This window comes from Calonectris borealis, chromosome 15, assembly GCF_964195595.1.
Source record: "Calonectris borealis chromosome 15, bCalBor7.hap1.2, whole genome shotgun sequence".
Taxonomy (NCBI): Eukaryota; Metazoa; Chordata; class Aves; order Procellariiformes; family Procellariidae; genus Calonectris; species Calonectris borealis.
In genome coordinates this window covers 16741209-16766098 of record NC_134326.1, presented here as the reverse complement: position 1 = coordinate 16766098, position 24890 = coordinate 16741209, and the positions used below count along the sequence as shown (strand labels likewise).

At 47.1% G+C, this 24890-nt stretch overlaps 2 protein-coding genes and 2 long non-coding RNA genes across 24 annotated transcripts; 2 read left to right on the top strand and 2 right to left on the bottom strand.

Moving 5' to 3' along the window:
- Positions 1-1756: 1756 nt before the first annotated feature.
- On the bottom strand, positions 1757-5541 carry CDC25C (cell division cycle 25C). Of its 20 annotated transcripts, none has more exons than XR_012675960.1 (6): positions 5407-5541; positions 4375-4408; positions 4151-4228; positions 3824-3878; positions 3254-3352; positions 1757-2395 (listed from the first exon to the last, which is right to left on the bottom strand). XR_012675960.1 is itself a non-coding variant. In XM_075164424.1 (5 exons), the coding sequence occupies exons 1-5, from the start codon at positions 4997-4999 to the stop codon at positions 2250-2252; spliced, it is 285 nt and encodes a 94-aa protein (XP_075020525.1). In that variant the 5' UTR covers positions 5000-5384; the 3' UTR covers positions 1757-2249. The 20 variants fall into 20 exon arrangements, 5 of the variants coding, with proteins under 5 accessions (XP_075020525.1, XP_075020522.1, XP_075020521.1 ...); XR_012675965.1 differs by having other exon boundaries at positions 1757-2260; XR_012675958.1 differs by having other exon boundaries at positions 3824-3962; positions 5407-5538.
- A 304-nt stretch (positions 5542-5845) lies between these two features.
- LOC142088758 (uncharacterized) lies at positions 5846-10796 on the top strand. 2 transcript variants are annotated; one of them, XR_012675951.1, is made up of 3 exons: positions 5846-5882; positions 6616-7477; positions 10023-10796. It is a non-coding gene; the product is annotated as an uncharacterized LOC142088758 (long non-coding RNA). The 2 variants fall into 2 exon arrangements; XR_012675950.1 differs by lacking the exon at positions 5846-5882 and having other exon boundaries at positions 5941-6726; positions 7090-7477.
- Positions 10797-11280: 484 nt separating this feature from the next.
- On the top strand, positions 11281-22482 carry LOC142088759 (C-terminal-binding protein 2). Its single transcript, XM_075164419.1, has 9 exons — positions 11281-11506; positions 12226-12380; positions 12473-12617; positions 15089-15295; positions 15902-16116; positions 16898-17028; positions 17198-17325; positions 17869-17989; positions 19048-22482. The coding sequence occupies exons 1-9, from the start codon at positions 11458-11460 to the stop codon at positions 19217-19219; spliced, it is 1323 nt and encodes a 440-aa protein (XP_075020520.1). The 5' UTR covers positions 11281-11457; the 3' UTR covers positions 19220-22482.
- Positions 21574-24864, bottom strand: LOC142088761 (uncharacterized). Its single transcript, XR_012675967.1, has 2 exons — positions 24521-24864; positions 21574-22955 (listed from the first exon to the last, which is right to left on the bottom strand). It is a non-coding gene; the product is annotated as an uncharacterized LOC142088761 (long non-coding RNA).
- Positions 24865-24890: the final 26 nt, after the last annotated feature.

Here is a 24890-nt window from a genome sequence, read left to right as displayed (position 1 = left end):
TTTGCATGCAAGCCAAATGGGTAAAGCTGTCCATTTTTTTTTTAATAGCAGTATATAGACACTGTTGTGGTGGTGTTTTTTTATTTTAACTAACCCATGCTGAAGGGAAGCTGTGCCAATAGCTGAGGCACCATTGCAGGTATCTGCACCTCTTTTACCCCAATGATCTAGATAACTTGTAATAAAATGGAAGATGTTCTAGCTAGATCCCCAGGGCCTGCTCAGTGGTAGGTCGCATGGTTGGGGAGGCAGGATAGCGGGGAGTAACTCAAAGGAGTACAGCACCATCTCTTCTCGATGAACACGCATACACAGGGCCTACCGTACTGGAGTCTGTAGCCCACCTAATGCCCTGGGGTGAAAAAAAAATCCCCTCATGCAGGCCTAGGAAGGCTCAGGAACATTAGATATTCTGCAGTTTCTGTTTGTGCCATCTCTCGGGAGAGATCTGTCCTAATCCCTTCTTCCTAGGAGTGAGATGTGCTGGTTGGCTGCACCAGGTTGTGGCCGCGGTCCCTGGAGGTGGGTCCCATCCTCACACCATGCCCAGAAGCCCTGGACAGAGCCCCACTGGGTGCACGGCAGGGGTGCACTGTCAGTCACCTCAGCCCTTATAGACAGGCACGCACAGAGCAGTGTCTAGAAAACCCTGCTAGGGACAGTGCTGTCTTTGTTTCTACCATCTCCAGAGGACGTGCAGAAAAGGTGACACTTTTCCTAGTGAGCATGATCTTCAATCTCTCTTGCTCTTAGGTGGGTTTTGTTAGATAAAAGCTGATAAGTGAATATGGACACATGTTCTGAGAATCATAGCCTTCAAAAGTATCACTTCATAGGGCAGGAGAAAGTTAAAACATACATGGCTGGTATATTTTCTTTTTACTCTGGCACCTAATAGAATTCTAACAGAAAAGCAATATTTTCTTTTTTAACTCTACTGCCATCACCCCCATTTCATGCCTTGTTTAATTGTCAGGAGCTCTGTGGTGATGGGTAACTTAGCTGTAAAGCAGAACATACAAGCTCATTGTGCATGATGATTAACTCTCAATTAGCATCAGTATTTCTCTACCTTGATAATTTTCTTTATTACATACAACCTTAGAACCCATGCCAAACCATTGGAGTGGCAGAAAGCAGCAGGATAGAGTTCATCCTAGCCCTGGTCTCTCTCTGAAAATAGCCACCCTCAGCTGCTCTATAGGAGGCCATAAAAACATCCAAAAGGGAGAATTTGAGTAGCCTTCCCTTATAGAGAGCTGTCTGCTAACCCCATCTGTTGGCTGGTGCTATATAAATATATGTAAACCTGTCAGATTTCCAGCCTTGTCACCCTCACCTAGAGTCTGAACAGAGATAGGAGCAATTCAGTTACACTGAGCCAGTACTCGAGAAAAAACTGTAGTTGTAATTTAATAGCTGCAGCTTGGGAAGACCACGGCTGACATGTCAATAAGGACTTAACAGACATGCGATAGAGAAGTTACCCTTCTCCAGTTCTCACTGTTGATCTTTATGGAAGCATAAAGAATTGCTGGAGACTTATGTGCTGGGGCATACCTGATCCTGGCTGGTGATGGGCTGAGAAATCATCATTTTAGGTATCCATTAGCACCTGCATGCTTCGCTTTCTTAACACTGAATTGCCACAGGGGAGAAGGTCCAGTGCTCAAACACTTTGGTCTGCTCCAACTCTTTATTTTACCAGTCAGAAGTGACAATTAACAACAAAATCCACAGCAATGTGTATTAAAGAAAAACACGGAGACTCCTGTCTGAAGCAGGAGGGATGAGAGCTCAACCAATGACATACGCTACCTTGTAGTCTTTAGGCAAGACAGCCTAAAAACTGGCTTAGTCTTTAATGAACAAAGCCCGTTCTTTCCCTAGGCAGTTATGGTACTCTCTTATTTGTGGCTTTATGCTCAGCCTCTTGCAGAGGCAGTGTCAAGATTTTTTAAACAGACCTCCTAATTTGTCCTAGCAGTCTCAGCAGAAGAAGGCAGATTCCCTTCCCTTTCTTTCACCATCACAGTCTAGCTGTCTTCAGGGAGCTGAACTTTGCTCTGGAAGACACAACTCTTTTAAGCAGCTTCTAGTCCAGATATTGCTTTGGCGCTCACAGTTTCATGAGGCGAGTGGTCTGGTCCTGCTTCCTTCGCTCCGTAGTCCATGACTTGCTCTTGGTGCGGAACTTCAGCAGCTCTACTTTGAAGTCCTGATGGTGCATTGGACAATAGCTCTGAGATTCACAGACTTCCTGGTAAATGGAGGGAAAATGCATAGTGTCGAGTGGTTAGTATTGGGAGATGCTGGGCAGACAAAAGTAGATGGTTTATCCCAGGAGCCAGTATGTTCTCAGTTGGGCACAATCATTGTTTATCCATGCCAGCACCTACAGGTGAGACAGAAGCACAGTCCACTGGCTGAAACAAATTAGGAGTCAGGCAATCCATGAGTATCTTTAGCTACATCAGCTCCTATGGGGAGAAAACAATCCTAGCTTTACATAAAAAAATTATCAGCTTTCACAGACTATTTGGGAGGAAGGCCTTGGGAGCTCCACAGAACTGCCTGTTATGATATCAGTTCTCATGAGCTCAGTAATGGCCAAACCCAAAACTAAAACCTAATCAAATAGGAAGAATAAACAACAAAACACAGAAGAGCATTATGCAACTGCATAAAGTCCTTCTAGGCCCTCTATCTCAAAGAATATAACAGAGATGGAAGAGATACAGAAAATGGTGGCAAGGCTGATCAAAGTATGAAATAGCTTCCTAGCAAGGAAGAGTTGAATACACTGAGATTCTTCAGACGAGAAGAAATGACTGAGGAGGGTCAGACAGAGGTCTGTGAAACCCTGAGTGCTTTGGAGAGCATGAAATGAAAAACTACAGTCGCTCAATACAATACTGTAGGCACCAAAAGAAAACAGAACACATGAGATACGATGAAGCTTCGGAAGCCTATTATGGGGCAGTATGAATGCTACAAATTTACATAGATTTGAAAAAAAGTAAGATGGAAACATTTATAGAAGAAGGTCCTACCAAGGGCTATTACATACACAGATGCCACAAGTTGCTAAATGATGGAGAATTCTCTGGGGAAATAAATACAAGTCCACATTTGCCACCTTTTTATACTCTTCCATAACAGATAGGAACTGGCTAGACAGCTATACTGTGCCAGAGTATTCTGATGGTATTTTCTCTAGTCCCTGCATCTTGCCCAGAGGTCTTCCTGTTACCTTGTACTCAGGAAAAAATTCTTTATAGCCTTCCTTCAGGGTTAATGTAGTGCAGGGTACTCATTCATGGCACGATCTTCTTCCCTAAGATAGCGGCACCTTTGAATGCCAAGAAAAGAGCAGTCAGTTAGGGAAGGAATAACACTGTGGCATGAACCATTGTCCTTGCAAAAGGCACTTTCTTTCTTCCCATCCCCAGAAATAGTCAAGGTTAGGATTCACATCTTGGGAGCCCTCTCAGAGAAGAATTCACAGTGGAACACAAGGATCAGGCGCTTCTGTGGCATGGAAGGGAGGCGAGGCTTCTTCAGGAAAAAGACCTGGCCCAGAGCAGAACAAGTCACAAAAGGGCACCACAGTGGGAGGGCAGCACTGTCAACCCTGCAGTGGGATTAAGATGCCTCTCCTACAGAGTCCTGTCAGGTTTGAGGTAAATAGTGCCATGATAATGGATGGATGCCCAAAGATGCGAATCCAAACAACTGGCTTTACAAATAAAAGTTGTTGCCTCAAATTTTTGGTCCTGCTTAGGCCTTTCCTCATAACACATGCGTAAAGTAATGCACTCACCTCGCTGATATCGGTGTCCTCGGTGAGGAGGGGTCCAGAGACCAAGACAGCCATGCTGGAAGACAGAACCCCAGCTAATAGCTTCTGGTGAATGGGAAGGGAGTGGGAGATGAATGAAAGCCAGCAACACCCCCAGTACCTGTATAAGATAGAGACTTCACAATGGCAGTAAGAAGGCACAGATCCCTGCATAAGGGAAGCCCCTTTCCAAAATACTATAGGGAATTGCAAACCCAAAGATTTGCCCCATTCCAGGTTTACTGAGCAGAATTTCAAGCTACTGCTAAATGCCCACTGTTCTCTTCTCCTACCTGAAAGAAAACTCACCTTTTGGAGGCTATCAATCTCCCTGCTGTCTTGTTGCACAGCATCTTGGAAACTTGGTGTTGAGCACAGCACCTGTGTCTAAAATAGAAACATTCACTGTGAATTCTGACAGCAGCAGCCAACAGTACAGCATGTCCAAACTCCGCGCACACACTGCCCTCCTTTTGGTTGTATCCTCACAGATAATACAGTAGCCCATCTTCCAGTAATGAGGAACTGCTTACCAGGAAAGATCTCACATGCTGCTTCTGTGACACTCTGCAAGGAGGAAAATTGCCAGTCAGATATCAACAGGTGCCTGAATGCTGTAGGAAATTTCATTTCACCTATTTATGTGCAGTGCTAGGTCTGAAGAGCCCTAACGAGGGTAAATGCAATTTCTGTGTTCCGATCTTGGTCGTTTCCCTGAAGCTACTGTAAAAGCAGTGCTTTCTTTCACAAAATGTAAGCCAGTCATCTAAGAGGTCTTGGGTCTCTTAAAAAGCAACAGCAGCATTGCACCTGAGAAACGTACAGCGGGAATTATTTCTGGCTAGTGCTGGGGCCAGAAAGATGTACATGTCAATGACTAAAACCCAACTCAAACCAGCCGTCTACTTGGAAGAGTAAGTTTGGAAGGGTTGCCCGTTACCATATCTTACGGAGTCCGCCCAAAAGGCCGTGTATGTGCAACAAATTTTTACAAAAGCACAGAGGAAGCCGAGCTCAGAGAGTGACCCGTCCTGAGGTGCACATGCCCTTGCAACCTGTAACCTGTCACAAAACGCGGGCGAGAGGACACCCAGCCGGCAACCGGCTCAACTCGCCAGGCTCAGTCGTTAATTACCTGGAGGAGGGCGGTGCTGTCATTTCCCACGTTAAATTTCAGGCTCTTAAAACTAATCGATCCCGTCAGCACGCTGGGCTGGCGGCTGTGCGAAGGGGAAGCCCCCAGGACAGCGGCCCGGGGCCCGTCGCTCCCGCGCCGCCCCTCCGCGCCCCTCCCCGCCCCCGACTTACGAGCCGTCCCGGCCCCCCGGAGAGCCCGCCCAGACTGCCGGGAGAGAGGGGAGTCGGGCGGCGGCCCCGGGACAGCGGCCCGTGCGGGGGGACGCCCCGCCGGGCTCCGCGCTCACCGCCGCGGCTACACCGGGGGTGGGCGATTCGGCGGCCCTGAGGCGACACCGGCGCGCGGGGGAGGCCCTGCGAGGCACGGCGGCGTCAGCGCGGCTCCGCCACGACCCGGGACCCGCCCGGCCCCGGCCCCCAGCTCTCACCCGGGCACGGTGCTGAGGCGGCGGAACCAGAGGGGCGTGCAGAGCCGCCGGGGGCTGCCGGGCAGCGAGCGGCCGGCCTCCCGCGGCAGGGCGCGCAGGCCCCGGCCCCGGCCCCGGCCAATCGCGGCCGTCGCCGCCAGAGGGCGGTCGGGGCGGCCCAGGGGCTCGGTCGGAGAGAAGCGTTCCGATTGGGTCGCGGCCACGTGACTCGAGGACGGTGAGCCCCTCAAGAGGCCGTTAGTCTCGTGGGCGGGGCGTTGCTCTTACCAGAGAGCTCGGCGTACTTAGCGAACCAATCACCGCCCTAGTTGTAGGAGGGCGTGGCCTGCGGGCGTGTAAAGTGTGACTGCCCGCAGGCGGGGCGTCAGGCGTGTCTGGGCCCGGGGCGGTGCCTGGGGGCGGGAGCGAGAGGGGCCCCGCCCCGCCCCCTAGAGCTGTTGTACGAGCCGGAGCGTCCCTGATCGCCGGGAGAAAACGTGTCGCATCCCCAGGGAGGAGTTCCCCTGTTCAGCTAATGGGGGGGGGGGGGGGGGGATGAGGATGAGTATTTGCTTGTTTGGAACCTGCCAGTTCCACTCGATACTCACACTCGTTCTTCATTCGCTCTTTTCAGACAATTCAAGAGTCTATAGAACTCTGCCTACCCTGCCTCACTTTTCCAAACTTAATTAACTGTCGTAATCAAATTCACTGCTTTTTGTACAGAGCTGTTCCTCATTCTCAATGCCTTCTGTAGCGGTGTGAGTGTGCACATGCACTTGTAGAAGGTGATTGGATAGCTTAACTCCTATTCTTACGCTTGCTTTCTGCATTGTTGGCAAACTGACATTTGGGGGGACAGGGATGGGGGGAAGTATGGTTCTTCTGTCATCTTTTATCTGCTACAGCGCCTTCAGAGATGGCTGGAGGTAGCAAACCTCTGCTCACTGACTTAATGGTCTTTGGGTCAGGATCTGTACCTGTAGAGAAATAGAGCTAGAGGGAACAGGTAGAGGTCCTCTGGTCAATCCTCCTCTCCCAAGGAAGACCAGAAGTTCTCCTGTTGTCAGCCTGGGATACTCACACCGTGTAAAAACAACCATACTGGGTCAAACGAAAATCTCTCTAACCAATATGCTGTTTCTGAAGGCACCTGTAAAATAGTTTTCATTCTCAGCACTTTATTGTTATTGTTTGTTTAACATATGCTCTTATTTGAATTCTCCCTAGTTTATGTGCACTCCCAACACCTCTGGATAGCTTATGTTTTGAGCATTGACTGTAGTTCATCCTTATGGGTGATGTTCAGCAGTGCATGCCTTGGGAAGCATAAAAGACAGGGTATGTAATGATACTACCCTAAAAGGCTGTCCAGCAGCTTGCCACTGAGTAGTATTAATTACAAGACCATTATAGTAGTTTAATCTAGGTCATGGCTTGACTACGATATCACATGAAGCAGCTTCAGAAAGCTCACTAGAGTCAAGACAGGTGATCTTTTCTGCTTCTCCCTTATCTATAAGGGCTCTTACTTTGAAAGAGAAAATAGATTAATTCTTGACAAACTGTGTTGGAGATGAGTAGTAGTCTTATTGATTTCCACAAACAACTTACATGCACCATATTATTATTTTTTTAAATTACAGGCAAATTCATTGGTTCATAATCCTTAGCCTATCTTCTTGTCTCTTTCCACTTGGGCAGGTTTTGGCCTCTTTCACGCTCCTGGTATCTGACTCACCCTTCAAGAATCCGTCATTATTTCGACCAGTTCATGAAATATCCCGAGATATTTAAGGGTCATCAGACCCAGTGAGCCTGAAAATACTGCATTTTTCTAAGCACTTTCTACGCTTTCGTTGCCTCTACCTTTGCCAAACATTCTTACCTTGTTATTGTTTAACTGCCCTAGTCACCAGCTCGCAGTTCCCATTATCACCACGTTGCCTTTTGCTCGCCAAACCCCAACGCACAGCAGGAGAAAGGCACGCAGATTTGTTAAAACATACAGTGGTATATCTGAATGGAATTTGGGAGCTACGGAAGAAAAGGGCCATGTTAAAGTAGATTAATTGTATGGACTTCAGATCAGGTACCAGGAATGTCTGTATAATTAATGGCTTGAATTTGTTCTTCAATAAACTGTATAGCACTTGCTTGGCGATGTTACTTCCTCTGCGCTTGTCCTAATTTATGTAGAGGATTCTCAGGGTGTGCAACTTTTTCTCCCTTGCCTGGACTGATCCTAAAGTTAACAGATTCTAGGATGTGATACAGGATCCGTTCAGTTGATAAAGATTTTTCTCTGTATTGGCTGGGAAGGAGGGCAAAAATAACTCAGCATTTTGAGGCTTTTAGCGAGGCAAAGCTGCATCTTGTGTTGAGCCTGGCTGTAGTCAGCAAACGTGTATATTGTCTTACACTGTGGTCAGGCACAGCAAGGGATGTGTCTCTTTTGTTCACACTCTCCCAGAGACTCCATGGAGTTTCCAGGGGACACAGTAAATGGTAAGAGCTGCAAGGGAGGCAGGGGCAGACACTTTACTCAGTGCTGACCATGCCAATTCTGTGGATTTACATTTTCTCATTTTCTGAATTTACTCTTGCTTGTGCTTGCTGTGCTTTTCTGAGGAAAGGTATGTGATCTGGGAATTGTGGAAGGTACAGTCACGACATGCAAAGATGGGTCCCTGGGCATTAGGGGATGATGTGGGAGGAGGATATTAAAAGGCCTATATTTTGCTATACTGTTTTTATAGGCAGAAGAAGTTGGAGTGGCAGTGCCCAGAACAGCCCAGAACAGAGGATGCAAATGAACGATGGATATATATGATATACCGGTAGTCATCCATGTTAATTTTCTTCCCCAGCTCCATCATGGAAGTCACAGGAGAGGGAAAAAGCTTGCTGTTGGACAGGAGTTGGTTCACTGACTAGAAGACTACTTGTAGGCTAGGGGCTTGCTCTCTAGTTAGAAGACTGACTTGAGCAAGTACTGAGTGGAGTGGAAATCTGCTCCTCCACAGAGGGCTAAGGTGACAATCGGCATGGCATGCTTCACTGCTTAGGGTTTCCGGAGCTGGCCATCACCGCTGTGTGGGTTGGTGCAAGGGTTTTGGTCCTTCCTGAGATGTGGTGACTCTGTTTCCCTCCGTAGCCTTTCCCTGATCAGCCAGATGTGCCCTGTGATGGCAGTTTTTCCAACTTGCAGCTGTTAATTTGTCTGGATGGATTTTACCTGTTGTACCCATATTAGTCTCTACCCACCCCAAACTCTTTTGTGGTGGGTTTTTTGTTGGTGGCTTTTTTTTTTTTTTAACTGGTTTAAATAGTTATCAGAGATGAGGTCAATACAAACGTGGAATGGATTTGATCAGAGGTCAGTTTGCAAAGTGGGTGTGTAAGTTTATGGAGTAAGGAGAAATGCTCAGACCCTTTTCTGCCTCTAGGAAGCACAAGACTGAGACTTTCCTCTTACTTCTTTTGTCTCAAGACCGTGTTTCACCGTATGTCTAGTCTTAACTCTCCTTGTCCCACCATGCATGATTTTGGCTTTTCTGTGGCAACAAACTTAGCAGCTGGACTATTTGCTATGTGACAGTTCTTTAAGGTGGCTCCTGTTGTTTCACAGCACAGGCATGCGTGTCCTATGCTCTCATCACTGTCACCCATATCCAAAACTGCACCTTGCCTGTATTTGTTCAGCTGAGGGTTTGATGATGTTAGCAGGCAACTGAGATCATCAGCTTTTCAGCATGTTGCTGAAATAGGCTTCTTTAAGAACTGGTGGTGCAGCACAAGGCCTTGTGAATTGTGGGAGCTGGGCAGTGACTGTGGCATCCGCTGCCCTGGAGTTTGGTGCATTCGGACTTGTGTACGCACTTAGTCAGTAAAGTTCTTTGTGCTCAGTTTCTTTTTTGAGGAAAAAAGGGTAGTGAAGGAGGTGATCGCATCTCCTCTTTCACCTCCAAACCCTAACTGGCGTATATTAATGCTCTGCTAAGGGAAAAGCCAGTAAATTTTGGATATCCAGAATGTAGGTTGGAGTGAGGAAGGCTTTTCCCGTCTGTGTCCTCACTTACTTTGTCCCACCTCCTGAGGCTTGCTCAATTTGTGTAATGTCCTTTGCTGCCCCACCTATCTCACAGTGATTGCATCCTTTCTTGCTTGGTCAGAAGGAAACTGTCTCTGTTTAGGGCAATCTGTGCAAAAAAAGACAGATTCTGGGACCCAGAAATAACCAGCTCCAGCTCTTTGTGGGCATTGGGTAACGGTAGTAATGGAGACTGTTGTGGGGGTAGCTGGTGAGCTAGAAAATTAGCCCGCTTTGTGATATTGTGCAGCTTATTCGTACATGAAGTGTGAGGAATTGTGGTGACTAGCTAAGGGAGCTGACTGTGATGTCAGTCAGCACACACTTGGGGTCAAACCTTCCGCCGGGAAAGGCAGTCAGCATGACGCACTCGGCGACAAGGTAAGTGCAGGATATTACTAGATGGGATGCAGAGATGCTGGAGAGGGTATTGTAGTGCCGATCCACTCACAGGACCATGGGACAAGTGTGGGAGATAAGGCTGCAAAGGTGGCAAGACAGAAGTTGAGCTGTTTTGAATGGCTCCCCATTTTGTCTCATGCAGAATGAGGTTCCTGGGAAGACCTGAAGCCATACTCCAGGATCCACCTTCCAGGCAACGTAGGCTTTTGTAACCACCCTTCCTGGTCAGCTCCTTGCAGCCAAGTCACTGCTCTCCGAATGGCAAACATCTGCTGAGGACTCTTACTTCGGGGAAGACTTTCGTTCCCCTTTCCAAGAGGTACTGCAGAGCCAGAGCAGAGCCAGGCCCAAAAAGCCCCCGTTCTCAGCTTTGGCTAGGCCGCCAGTGTCTCTTTTCTGCATGCACAAGGCAGCAATGAACACTCGCCCTTTCTTTAGCCTGGGCCTGTGTGCTGGAGAATTCCCTGTCGTCGAGTTTTTGAGAATTGGAGACATCTTGGATCTTTACAGACTGCACTGCTGCTTCTCATCGTGGCTTTTCATTCTTGCCCTTCCGAGTTTGTGTGCCTCCATGCCCGAAGTGCCGAGACACCAGCGACCTGAAGGGGCACGCAAGAACACATCACAGGCCCCCGCGCGGCTTAGACAAGATGATCCACACGAGGTGGTGGTGGTGGAGGGCTAAAGGGGCAGAAGCAACAGGGTAGACTAGCTGCGATTTCTGTCTCCTCAGGAAGGCACAAGAAGCCATGTAGTCTCTACCACTTCTGTGAGTCTTCTGGTTGTTTGTAAGGCTCTTGGGGGTTGAAGACCACCGTGATCGATGGGTCCCTTGTAGCCGGGGCTCGGAGAGGCACCTCTCTGCAGCGGTGGTTCTCTCCCTGCCCGGCATTCGCGCACCCCGAAGGTCCCGGGAGGGCTGCCTGGGAGCCCCCCGCGGCCGAGCGGGCCTGGGCACGCCTGAACGCGGGGCCGGCTCAGCCCCTCCCGGCGGGCGGCGCCGCGAAGGCCGCGCAGGTCCCGCCCGGCGCGGATGGGCGGGGCTGCCGCCGCGCTCGGCCCTGCTCCGCGCTCCCTCGCTGCCCGGCGGCCCTCGGGAGGAGGGCGGGCTCCCCGGCCGGGCCCGCAGCCCGGCGGGCCGCGGTGCTGGTTCCCGGCCCGCAGGCGCACGCCGCTCCCGCAGGACCCGGACGCCCCAGAGCCGGCTATGGCCAAGGAGAACTAGGGCCCGGCGGCCCGCGGGAGGACCGAGAGGCCCCGCAGCGGCGGCGGCGCCCGCCCCGCCCCGCCCCGCCGTGCCGGCGGCGGCCGCTGGGCCTCGATCGCTGCCGCACCGCAAAGGTTTGTGGGGCGGGCCGCGGCGGCGGGCGCGGGCCGGAAGCGGAAGCAAGCGGCGCCCCAAGCTGCGGCGCCTCTGTGGCGGCTGGGCCGCTCGGCGCGGGGCCGCGGCCCGGCCCTTCCGCTTCCTCCCGGGAGCCGGCGGCGGGCGCGTCTGCGCGGGCGGCGGGAGCCGGCGGCGGCGGCGACGAGTGACGGCGTGTCCCTCCGCGGCGCTGAGGGGCGGTGCGGCGCGGCCCATGGACCGGCACAAAGTGAAGCGGCAGCGGCTGGACCGGATCTGCGAAGGTGAGGCGGGGCGGGCGCCCCTCGGCAGCGGCGGCGGCGCCGCGTGGGGCCACGCCCGGCAGCGGCCCAGTGCCCGGGCGGCGGGGACCAGCGCCAGCCGCGGCTGCGGGCCCATGTGCGGCGGGGACCTGGGCCTGGCCGCTGCTCTTCCTGTCGAGCTGAGGTGCCCATCCGGCCGGCGGCGAGCGGGCCTGCCGGCACCTTGTCCGGGTCCTGCCGCCTGCGCGGGGGCTTCCACCCAGCGCTTCTGCAGCAGCTGCCTGCGGTGCCTCGTCCTTCTTGAGAGGAGTGGCTGCCCACGGCTGTCAGAGGCCCTGTGAACGTACGAGTTCTTCTGCTCGCTTAAGGAGGAAATAGACTTAGTGTCTTGGCATGCCGAGGTGCGAGAGGGGGGCAGGTTAATAGGGAGTAGGCCTGAAGTGGCTTTATAACTAGTTTCAGGAGCCTACAGCAAGATGGCGTGCTTCTGAGCAGACCACCTCTATTACCTCATTATTGATAAAACCTGTTTTATTTTTCTTTATGTAGTGGTGGCAGAGGGTTGTTTTTTTTCTAGCTTCATTTCCCTGTGTTTGTTTCCTATTTATTCCTTTTGCTTTGACTAATCCCTTCCTACACACTATAGAACTTCAACAGAACTAGTGACTTGTTGGACTAGCTAATGAGGGTTCCAGAATTCTTGTCGTTCATGTAATCACTCCTGCTGACTTTCTTAATAGGCATACGGCCTCCTATTGTGAATGGCCCAATGCCGGCACGGCCATTGGTTGCACTCCTGGATGGACGAGATTGCACTGTGGAGATGCCCATCCTGAAGGATGTTGCTACAGTGGCATTTTGCGATGCTCAGTCAACTCAGGAAATCCATGAAAAGGTGGGCAAGAAAATGAGCAAGCATTCGGACGTAGAGCTCTGCCTCTTAGAGTAACCAAAGCAGAGATTGATTTGGACTGGTTTTTGTTGTAGGTGCTGAATGAGGCAGTAGGAGCTCTGATGTATCACACCATTACCCTTTCTCGTCAGGATCTGGAGAAATTCAAAGCCCTCAGGGTCATTGTGCGTATTGGCAGTGGCTATGACAATGTTGACATCAAATCCGCTGCAGAATTAGGTATGATGACACCATTAGGGCTCTGTTGTGATCAGAACTGAATGTGAAGTGGAATACTGCACATGTTTTTCTGTTTTATAGCTGAGTACATTTAAAACCTTTTGCGTAAAAAGATTTGGAGCTGCTTAGTATCAGGTATTTTTAGGAAGCTGACCAATATCAGAGCTGGTAGGTGGCTTGAAAGAAAGATTCTCAGTTCTCGGATTGCTCTGCTGTAGATGTCAGTGTCTTTGCTATTGTTCGGGATTCAGAAACTTGAATACGGTGTCTAGACAACTTTTGGTGAGGCAGCTTTGGGTTCTTTGTGGGGAAAGAATTGAGCAAACACTGATGTCTGAAAGCAGCCTGCAAATGCTGATGCAGGATAAACTCACTGTAAATGCTTGATTAGTGAGTTTTCCTGTTAATTTTTTATATGCAGGTAGGTTCTGCTTCAACACTTTATTACTGATCCCTTCAGAGCCCTAGGCATGTGAAGAGTCTCTGGATCAGGTGCCAAAAAGCTGCTATTTATTAAACACATGGCAGTGAGACCGTTGGGACCTTGTAGTCTCCTAGGTGACGTGGATCATCTAAGTACCCCGCTCCTTCTTTTTTAGGTTTGTGTCAGTGATTTGAAACCTTTCTTAATGTAACGTAGATCATATTAAGCTTAAATCAAATGCAAGTATTTATATACAAAATTGAAATAGGCATTACAATTTCCAGATCTGTAAGAACAGGTGAATTGCAAATAAATGAAGAGTGCATATTTGTCTAGTGCTTGAATTAGGTCTAAAGAGTCTTCTCATCTGAATGATTCAATTGAATAATCTCAAGAGTTCCTGGCAAGGTCTTTGGCTCTCATCCAGCCATTGCATTTTTGGGCTGAGTTTGGAACCTACTCTACTCTTAGGGTTCTCTACTTAAAGTCACCATCCATATCTTTGATTAATTCAGATTCAAAGTTTTCCCTTTCCCCCCACTCCACACTCATTAACCCAAGAAGAAATGGGTCAAAGTTCTTTCACCATCAGACTGCTGCTTGCTACTTTTGCTTTGGAGCGATAGTATGATGACCCTTATGCATGGCCAGATTTGCTTTTTCATGGACAATTAATGATTATTTTCATGTTTAGCCAGGCCCTTTAATTCATTCTGAGGTAAGATACTGTTCCTTATGTGTTCTGAATCTTCAAATCAGACCAAAGGGCTGTTGTGTGTGTTTGCGTTTTCTTACATGTAGGCATAATATTGCATGTAAACACAAATTTGTGTCTAGCTGTGTAGGAGACGAATGCATGTGGCTTATCTGAAGTTGAATGAGATGGTAACCAGTGAGATTAAAAGAAGTTAGGTTTCCCTATCTCCCCTCCTCATGTCCTCCAAGTCGTCTGTGTGGCATTATGGCACAATTGCAAAGCATTTGATAGAGAAAAGGAGTCGGATATCTGGAATTGTGTGTGGCCATTGCTCTCCTAGCTCTCTCGGGAGAGTATGGTCTGAGTTTAGTCAAATGTCTCCTCTGTAATAGGCTTACAAAAGAGTGATGCCTTGCTGAATTTTATGTGCCTTCAACCATTGTCTAGGTTTTATTCCTAGTTTTTAGATAGGTGGTGGACTTTTGAGGAAGAAGAGTTTCCTTGGTTTAGAAAGTGGCTAGGGTTACGCTTGGGCAGAGAACATTTTTTTTATCTAGTTATTTTTATTTCTTGGCTGGTTTGTGGAATGAAGGATAGCAGCAGTGAAGTGATATGTTGGCAGTCTTCCCCCGCCCCCCTTTTTTTTGTTTTTTAATAGAGTGCTCAGGAATGACCAGATTTCGCTACAGTGTTCCATCTTTCCCTTTCCTGAGAGTAATTTGTGCTTCCAGGACTTTAACTCTGTTTGCATTAGTAATTTACCTGATTGTTCTAGCCATGGGTTTTATGTTATTCTAGAGTGGGAGTGTTATGTGTTGTTATTTTTAAGTGTAACTTCAAATGGATTTAGAGAGCCTCCTGTGGCTTCTCCCTGTGTTTAATGAGTTAGTTACTTATTGTTGCTCCTGGGGAAACTGATGCTTGCAGTAAGCATCTGGACTGCGAGGCATGAAAGAGCTCAACCATCTGTCTTAATTCTTCTACAGTCTGCCAGTTAATCTGTCAGGAGTATCTCTGGAACGAGTGCATCTTTTTGGATGCAGATCTTCTAAAACAGTCAGTTTCTTGCATCACTTGTATGACCCAGTTTTCTCATTTCAGCCTGTTTTTTTTCTGGTGAGTGTGTCAATCAAATGGATATTTATAAGGAAGGAATGGTATTTCCTTTGGGTTAAAAAGCTGGCTGGTGACATCTATGTTGCTGTAGAATGAGCTTCTGAAATGAATCCTGTGTTTCTTGGCAGTAGTTCTGGAGCACTGAATTATCTTTCAGCACTTATGCCTGAAGAGCTCTATATTGGTTTAGCATTGTGATGCTAAAAATCTTATATGACCTCTGTGGCTTTGTAGGCATTGCAGTTTGCAACATCCCTTCCTCCTCAGTAGAGGAGACTGCTGACTCCACCCTCTGCCACATCTTGAACCTCTATCGCCGTGTTACTTGGCTACATCAGGCTATGCGGGAAGGGAATCGAGCCTCGAGTGTAGAACAGATTCGAGAGGTGGCCGGAGGCGCTGTGCGTATCCGTGGGGAGACTTTGGGCATCATTGGACTAGGTAAGTGATGGGAATTGTTAGATTGAAAAGCGAACTGTGAAAGTTTTTGGGAACTTAAGAATGACAGACTGAAAAAAGTGATAATTTTACAGCTGTTCATTGTGAAACACACTGACTCATAAGGAATGCTAGTGCCCTATTCTGTGATGCTGGATATCTTCAAGAGTTGGGTGTATGTCGTGGGATTGGGGATTTTTTTTCGTATTCAAATGGCTAGAAGAATTGGAACATTCAGACAGCTCTTCTCGGTGACTGTTTCCCTGTGTGCTAGGCTCTGTATCAGTAACAAAGCCACCTGAAAGCTACCAATTCCTTCTCCAAGTTCTTGTAATCAGATTATTATTGCCTCTGACTCAGGGTCCAGATTTGGTTTGAAAAACAGAGCTCCTTCTAGGCTATTGCATGGGGAAGGACTAGGATTAGCCACACGGGATCAGCACTGAATAACCTCCTCTGGATCCCTATGACAATCCTAGGGGTGTCCAGGGCTGCAGTACCTTGGGCCCTGGCAGTAAACTCCAGTGTAGGCTCCCAGTCTACCCCAGTATCTTGTCTTTAAAGTTTGTTTTACCTTTCCTTGATGATTGTGGGTTTTCTTTTGTGAAGGCCGAGTTGGACAGGCAGTGGCTCTGCGAGCCAAGTCCTTTGGCTTCAACGTGATTTTCTATGATCCCTATCTGCCGGATGGAGTGGAGCGATCCTTGGGTTTACAACGAGTAGGAACCCTGCAGGATCTACTAATGCACAGCGATTGCATCACATTGCACTGCAGCCTGAATGAACATAACCATCACCTCATCAATGACTTCACTATTAAACAGGTGCAGCAGGAGCTTGATTTCCCCCACAGAGCACTGTGGAAATGAATGCAAACAGAAACTGCTGCTTTCACAGAGGCTGAGAGCGTGTGAATCCTGCTGCCTCTGTCGTGTGCCTCCTGCTGCCTTTGGAGGCTGGGAGCGTGTGGATCCGGGTGCCTGTGCTTTGTGCTGTATAGAATTTCATGTTAAGAGAAGAATAGGATTGGCTCTTTTTGCCAAGTAATTGCATTTATAAAGAATGTTTTAGGTGATTCAATAATTTCAAATTACTTTTAAAATGCATAATTGACTGTGCCGGTTAGAGCCAGATGTGGTGTGGCTGGGACTGTGTAAGTTTCTTTACACAGCTCTGCCAAAGCCTCTCTGCCCAAGCCCACTGCAAAGTCAGTCTCGGGCTCTATTCCACTAGTCTATGAATGCTTTTCAGTGCTTTCACGAGAGACATCTGGACGTTGTAGTCCAGTTTTGTATAGCTGGATACTTGATTCATGTCCTCTTTCTTTTTTAATGTAGTAGGATGAATATGGAGTGCAGAACTTGAGAGTTCCACTTTGCCCTTGTTGTCTTGTGGTTTTGTTTGTTCATTTTTAAAGCAAATTTCTCAAGCATTGCTTGCAGGCATTTCCCCTGTGGTTAGCTTTGCAGTGAGAGCACTCCTAGTTCGTCCGGGCCTCATCTAATCACTGCAGGCTCCTGCTCATTTCCAGTAGACTTCCCAAGATTCACTTAGGTTCCATGAAAAGTCTCATTCTCAACCCACGTAATATTTTTCTTCTTCCAGATGCGCCAGGGCTGCTTCTTAGTGAACACAGCCCGGGGAGGGCTGGTAGATGAGAAAGCCTTAGCGCAAGCCTTGAAAGAGGGGAGAATCAGAGGAACAGCATTGGACGTGCATGAGTCTGAGCCTTTCAGGTAACGTTGCACCTGCATGCCTGCTGCTATCCTGTGACTCACCTGCGCTGGATGGTTCTTCTGTTTTTTTGTTATTTGTGTTACAGTGATACCCAGGAGGACAGATGGGGTTATCACTTCTGGAAAGAAACCACTTTTTTTTTTTTTATTTTTTATTTTCCCCCCACAGCTTTGCTCAGGGGCCCTTAAAAGATGCACCCAATGTGATCTGCACCCCTCATACTGCCTGGTACAGTGAGCAGGCTTCCATTGAATCCAGAGAAGATGCAGCTAAAGAGATCCGCAGAGCTATTACAGGTAATGAGGAAGACTGTGTGCTCTGCAGCTGCTGCTGAATTAGTATTCTTTTGTTAGTTCACTGCAAGGATTATGCTGATTGTTCTGAAAACTTAGACTCAGTAACTGGTTTCTGGAACTGGAGCATAAGTTGATAATTGTCTTTTTACCTTCTGAAAATCTTGTAACTAATGCTGGAGTGGCACTTTCCCTCCCTGGAAAAGCCTTGTACCTAGTACATCTTCCAAATCCTTTACAATAATTCCTTTGACAGTTATACTGCACACCTTTTTTCTGTAGTAGTACATACTGTCTCTTGGGGAAGGTGAGGCTTGGCAATTGCGGTTTGTGGCCAATAATTTCCACAAGATCACAGAAGTGGGAAGGAAGGATCAGTTTCTTGTCTTGTCCAGAGACCAGTTGTTCAGGGGAGAGTCTCCCCTGCCAGTGTTATCCTGTAGAGGTAGATGGAAAAGATACTGTGCATTTCTTTTCTGCTTTTCTTTGTAAGTGCTTCAGCGAACGAGTCCCTCCTTTTTTTTGTCATTCTCGGCGCTCTTGCAGGTCACATACCTGATGCTTTGAGGAACTGTGTTAATAAGGAGTACTTGCTGTTAGCAGCTCAGTGGTCCAGTATTGATCCTGCAACTGTCCACCCAGAACTCAACGGAGCTGCAGCTTACAGGTGAGTTATGTAGGTTGTCCAAGTTACTGCTTCCAAGCATATCCTGCATATCCTCCTACTGAAGTAGGCCAACATCCCTCTTTGGGTTTGAGAACTGCTTGTACCTGGAAGCAGCTATGTTTCTGTTCCTATATACTCTGTATATGAGCTCTTTCCAGAAACTTAACAGCAGCACTTCCGAAGCTGTACTAAGGTTTAACATTTACTTGGTCATACTTAGTTCCAGCTGCATTCCAGTTAATTTTTCCAAATCCTTGCAAGACCTGCCCAAGAGACATCTTAATATAAGAAAGCTTGCTGAGTACCTGAAAAGAGGTCTGGATCTTAACATTTAGAAGTTCTGCATATCATTAAGGCTGTATAAACAAAGCCCAAATATGGACTATTAAAGAGACATTGTCCAGTGGATTTGGGCAGTGGCACAAGTAGGATGTATTTCACTTTTTTTGTTACAGACCTGCCCAGTGATTGTGAGCAGGTTGCTTCCCTTCCGTTTTTCTCTCAAAGTAGGAAATATGTTCTCTTCCCTCCTCTGAGAGATCTACAGAGGTTCAGATTTATGGAGAAGGCACAGGGAGCCAGAACGGAAGTAAGGGAAGAATGGTTCATTAGCAATTCATGAGTATCGCTCTCCTATTTTTCATCTTGCATCTAGCTGTTTTATTAGTTCAGCTCCTTCCTTTTTCTATGTTAGAGCCCAGTGAAGGATAACTGGCAGCTTGCATTCCTCCTGCTGATGGGGAGGGAATTTCCAGCCCTTCAGGGTACCTTCATACAGTGCCTCACACTGGTTTCCACTGGAGATAAACTTTTTACCTGTTTTCCAAATGCTTATTATGTGACCCGAGACTCTCTCTGCCTATCTGAGAACAGGTGGCATTTGGTATTACATAAAACTGCTACTCTTCAGCTCTGCAGACTTTTCCGGTGTTCTCTCTCAGAGCATTTCTGTTAGAAAGAGGGATTTGTATTCAGCAGGTGCCTGAGGGCATGGCTCTTTTCCCCTTGCATAACTCTGTTGGACAAGCTTGTAATTTCTATCTTTCTGTTGGTTTCAGGTTTCCTCCAGGAGTAGTGGGAGTAGCCACCCCTGGGCTACCAGAACCACCAGTAGTGGAAGGGATTGTAGCTCATGGGATCCCTTCTGTTTCTCACTCTGCACCGCGGACCCCTTCCCCAGGAGAGACGAGCAAACTGGATGCAGACAGAGAGATTCCTGCTGACCAATAGCAGCATCTTTCTTTCCTCTCCTCTGGCAGCAGAAAAAAGTAGGAGGGTATCTCCTCCTAGGACCTTCTTTAACACCCTACAGAGACTGTTTCCTGTTCATACAGGACGGGAGAACGCATTTCATTACCGGCAAACTTTAGCTCTTGCCTTTATTTTGTAACCTTTTACTTTTAATCTCTCAATGAATCTTTCTCCTTCTCTGGGGCAGGGCAGCAGTGACCTTGCCTCCCCTCGGAAATACTTGGTTTAATCAATGATTTTTCCCATATATCTGCCTCGGTTGTCTGCGACAGGGAACTGTCCTTGTGCACTTGAAAATAGAAGTGGAGTTGCCTGATCAGGGATGGCCCTCAGTGTTCCTAACACCAGACTTCAGTGCACACTTTTCAGTTGTGACTTGTAGCTTAAATTTAATTTGGCTGAACCTCTCTAAGTGTAGCCATGGGGTATATTAGAATAATATTAGTGAATTGGAGAAGTTGTAACTATTGTCTTTATTATGCCCTTGGTAGAATGCAGCCTAGGCTCAGCTCTTATTGTTACTTCGCTTGTTTTAATTAAGGTTTCCTGTGAGAACAGACATAGCGCAGGCATTGCTAGTTCTTGACCATACAAAGTTTTGTCTATGCAGTACTAGGCCTGAAGTTAAAAGTAACAGTCTCAAAGCCAGCCTTGTAAATAATTCGGAAAGGATTAAAGTGTCATCAAATGTGTTCTGGTGGCCACTGTGTTTGTGAGGCATCAGAATAGTTCACCCTGGAGTCTGTGTAACTCTGAGAAGGCAAGAGAATGCAGAAATGGGAAAAACTTGCATTGGGAGACAGCAAGTAGCAATAACTTGCAGCTGCAGTTGCTGGTTCCTCGCACACATGTACCTCACAGTCTATTGGGAATGTTTATCCACAAGGTATCCATCGTGTTAGAATTCTAAGCTTTGTGCTACAGATTTTTTTTTTGGCATAACTGCATCAACTAGAAGTAACATACCAGTGCTAGTGACACTTGTCTCTGTGCTGATGGAGAAGGCAGCTTTTAACAGTTGACCAAATTACTCTACTTAAGCTCTGCTAACATATAGCGCATCTCCAATAGTGGGCAGGGCAAGACAGTGTTTTTTACATGAGTGAGCTTTGTGATACTAAAGGAGAAAGAACACTCTTAGCTTGTCACCTGAAGCCAAGGCAGGATTGTTGCTCTCAAGTCTTTTCCCATTTCCCAAATGACTGAATATAAATCACTTGTTTGAGGGGTATGGAGTCTTCAGAAAAACAGGTTACACAGGAGAAGATTTTCCTTAATTCCAACCTTCCTTTAATTTCATCTTGTTACACTTTAGTTGCAGCCTTTCCATGCACAAGATGTAACAATTCCTGATTGATTTATTCATGCTGTGTGGGTACATTAAAGTAGGTGCTATATGGGAGGCATACCCTATGTGTGGGTTTGTCTGCCTCCCTCGATTCTTCCCTCTGTTGTGTGTCTGTGACTGGAAGCTGAACAGCTGGGAACAGACTGGAAAAATACACCTTGAGGTGTGGACAAAATCCTCTGTTTAGGCTGTTCACAGTTTGGGAAGCTGAGGAAAGCTTTCGGAATCAGTAAGTTTTCGGATTTTTTCCTGGTTTTAAATTTTTCTCCAATACTGCCTTCATATAATGGCTTACTACTGATACAGTGAAGTGATTAATTCCTTTCTCCTCCACCACCCCACTCCCCCTGGCAATTTAAGAAAGGAAAATAGGCAAGAAGTAAACTTCAGGTGTTTTCTTACAGACTTTAACTGTTTAGCATTAGTGAGATGATATTAGTTCTCTAGTGCTGAGTGTCTTTTTTGATAAGGTATTTGTCTTGGTGAAGGTTTTTGGCTTCTGTGTTTTCATGGATGATGCCAATTCTACTTAAAATTCATATACCTCCTTGGCTGCTCAGGTTTAGCAGATCAGACTGGGACTGGTGGTAGGCACAAGTTACAAGACAACTTTTCTGAGCAAAAGCCTAGAGCTCAGAAGCACTTTGATTGCAGCTGTACCTAAAATAACCAGCAGCACTTTCCTGAGTTCTCTAATCTCTAGGAAATCTAAATTTTACAGGCTACTAGCTCAGAAAGCTGTTCTTCTGACAGGCAGATGGGGAAAATTTTTCAGGGACTGAGAGCACATCTGTCTATTATCACATTAGGGAAGCAGTCTGTCAATAACTACTCTTTCCTTATTTGCTGCTGAAAATTCCTGCCCTGCTTAGAGGTTCAGGTCTGACAATATTTTGTGGTAAGGGCCTTCTCGCTATGAGCTTTGTGAATACAGAGGATCAGAGTACACTGACCTTGTCTCTTCTAGAGCACAATGCAAGATAGATTTATTTTTCTTAAAAGAGGCAGCAATTTTTTTTTTCTTCTTAACTGCAAGTATCTCTATAGACCAGTCAAGTAACTGAGCAGCGGAAGAGTGGAAAGATCTCATTTGGGGGGGCACTTGAGTTTCTCAATTCTTATTTTTGGTGCCTAGATATACTGGTGACTAGTAAGCGTAGGAAATATTTCTTATGACATCAATTATTTATTTCCGTTTATGGGTACTGAGAAGTTGAAGCTGACAGCATTGATAGCGGCTCTGTTCTATCCAACACTGTAGGCTTGTGATTGGATATGAAGGTAATTTTCCCCTTGATTAAAGCCACAGCAGAAAATGTTGAGGTAAAAATGAACAGAACCCTTATCATGACCTCAAAGAAGGATTCTCTTTGTGCTTATAGGATTACTCTGCTTGTATGCCATTTGTACCTCTGCTTATAGACTGAACCTATTATCACCAGGCGAAGGCTGTTCCGAACAGATAGCTCAAAGAAAAATTTACCAGTACTAAAGTACCCTGTGGTCTTCCCCATCCCCTGAGTGCCAAGTCCTTTGTTAGCACTCTCTCCTGTGTGATACACTGATTTGCAGCTCCCCCTCCCAGGCTTAGTGCAGTATACAGAAGTGGAAGGATATTTTTTGTTTTGTTTTGTTTTAAAATGCCTTCCTTCAGAACTAGCGCAGAGCTTTAATCCCAAAGAACAGAAGTCTCCCAGGGTGAGGCAGGAGTGCCCTAGCTGCACTAATCTGCTTACAGGAGGTGCTCACACTGTCCCAAGGTACATTCTGTTTGTCAGGGTCACTGCTGCTGACCAGCTTTTTTATAGAGGACTCAGAGTTTCAGAAATATATTTTTGTAGACAATGACTAAACTGTGAAACATTGAAATAAAGCATGTAAACAAAAACTTACAGCACTGTCCTCTGTACAGATGTCTTTCTCACTTCAGTTCTCTCCTGACTCATTAGAAAATGTTTGATTACTTCTTGGATATATTTTAATAAAGTTCTCCAAAGAACATGGCTGCTGTCTATAGAAGGGGTGGCCTTAGATACAATATTGAAGGGGAGGGTTAAAAACCTGTACAGGTAAGGGTCTGCATCAGTCCTGCTTTTCTTAAATTAGGTAAGTTTGATCTTCCACACAATCACTCCTTGGATCAGCAACTCTGGCAAATGACTTTGGATTCTGGAGCACTGACCATCAATCAAGGCTGTGAAGGTGGCAGACTGAAGCAGCAGCTATCTTCAATGGTTAAGGGACAGCTTTGGATGTAGCCTGGTGTTTACTTACGTGACTTCTCACAAGTTGAAATTATGGTAACTGGTTTTGCAGCCTTTTAAGTGTATAATTTAAATAGACGTGTAAACAGCAGCTGTCTTCACCCTTTTACAGTAAAATAGTATTTGAAATTAATACACAAAATTAGCCCATGAAACTAATTTTTCTAACATATAATAAAAGTAAGTGCAACAGAATTGGCATAGAAAAGTGATTAGGTGTTTCATAAATTGGAGTTAATTCATGTTTTATGGCTTATGCTCCCTGTGTCGATGATTAATGAAAGTTAGGAACCCCCTTTCTATTCTTGGTGGATTATATCACTATTTGTCTAGCTGGCGCTGCACACCTTTGCAATATCCAGCACCATCCTCAGGAGATGGGATATGGGAGATGCTGGCCTGCTTTATCTGGCAATTTCAGTCTTGGAGCTGGTGGAATGGGAAGGGGACATAGGACCACTTGGAATCTTCCACGTGGTGGTACATAGCTGATGAGCTTACTGTTTCAGTAAAGAAACTTAAGACATGAGGGCAAAGCCTGGTCTTCAAAGAATGTAGTACTGATCTTGGATTTACCATGGCAATTACTTGGACACAAGACATAATGGCTCTGCTACCCTTCAGTAATGTTTCATGTAGGTAATGTTTCATGTAGGTTTTGGCTCCTGTACTTCATTAAAAAAAAAAAAGGCGGGGGGGGAGTTAGTAAAACTAGTGACGTGTTGTAAATCAAAACATCCTGTACAGCAGAGGAGGATAGAGCAGAGCTCTGATGCCACTAATGCTGGTTATTAAGTTCTACGTAGTTGTTCAAAATACCAAAGGCAGACCCTGCTTCCAAAAAAAAGTCTTTTGAACCTTCTCTTGATGTCATCATTTGTCTTAGAAACTGTTCAGTATTTTATCTGTGTGCCACATCAGGACTAACATCACACCATAAAGAGTAGAGACATTGGGATGAAATGATGAAATACACTTCTGAGGACAGGCACATTGTACAAACTGGTATTGGGCATCGCCTTACCCATTTCCCAGTACAGTAAATTGCATCCCTCTAACCAGAAAGTAACAAAGATGAAATGTTGTCATCTACTTAAAACAATCTGGCACAATCATTTTGAATAAATTAAAGGGAAAGCAAGCAACTTGCCTTTGCTGCTGCTAATTCAGTGTCAAATTCCCAAAGTGAGGAAACAGTATATGCACAGGAAGAAAACAACGTATTTCCGCAAGAATATCCTTGTTCTGGTATGGAGTGTAGCATCTGCTCCTCATTCCGGTTTCTGCAAGTGCTACTGTGTCTTTACTGCACAAGCAGAGATGTAAAGTTGCATTTCTCTAACAGCGTAGGATTCTGAAGTATTTTATGGTTGTTCAAGTACGTTGAAAAGGAGCAGGTTTAGGGCGTTGCACTATTCTACATGAGACTGCTCAAATGTATCGGCTCATCAGCCGCATCCCATTAACATAATGATTTTGTATCTTAATCGCCCCCTAAATAAATGCCTTTTCAAAATCCCCCTCACTGAAGAGCAAAGCACCTAGACCTGCGACGCACTGCCGTTACTTGGGCCAACAGCATTTCCTCCTGCCAACCTGAAACATTCAAACCGCAACTCGGGTCCCACACCTCAGGCTGTTATTGTACTGCTTTTTGTGTGCGTTTACCTCGAAATTTAGGTAAAAACTCCTTAATTTCTGGGATAATCTCAGGATTTTGAACTTGGCGAGAGGCCCGGCCGCGGGAAGGCCTTCTGCTGCGGCTCCTCCCCGCTGACCGGCTCCCCTGCCCCGCCGCGGGGCCTCTCCCTCCCGGCGGCCCCTCAGCTGCGCCACTGCTCCGGTTCCCCTCCGCGGCCGCCGCGGGCTCTAGGCCGCATCGCCTTGTCCCTGGGCCGCGGTCCTCCCGGGCCCGCCGCTGCCGAGCCCCGGGGGCGGCGCCTCGGCCCTGCCCTCCCCTCCCGGCCGCGCCACCGGCCCCGCGGCTCCCGGCCGCCGGGCGCACCCCGCGAGGCGGGACGGGCGGGGCGGCGCGGGG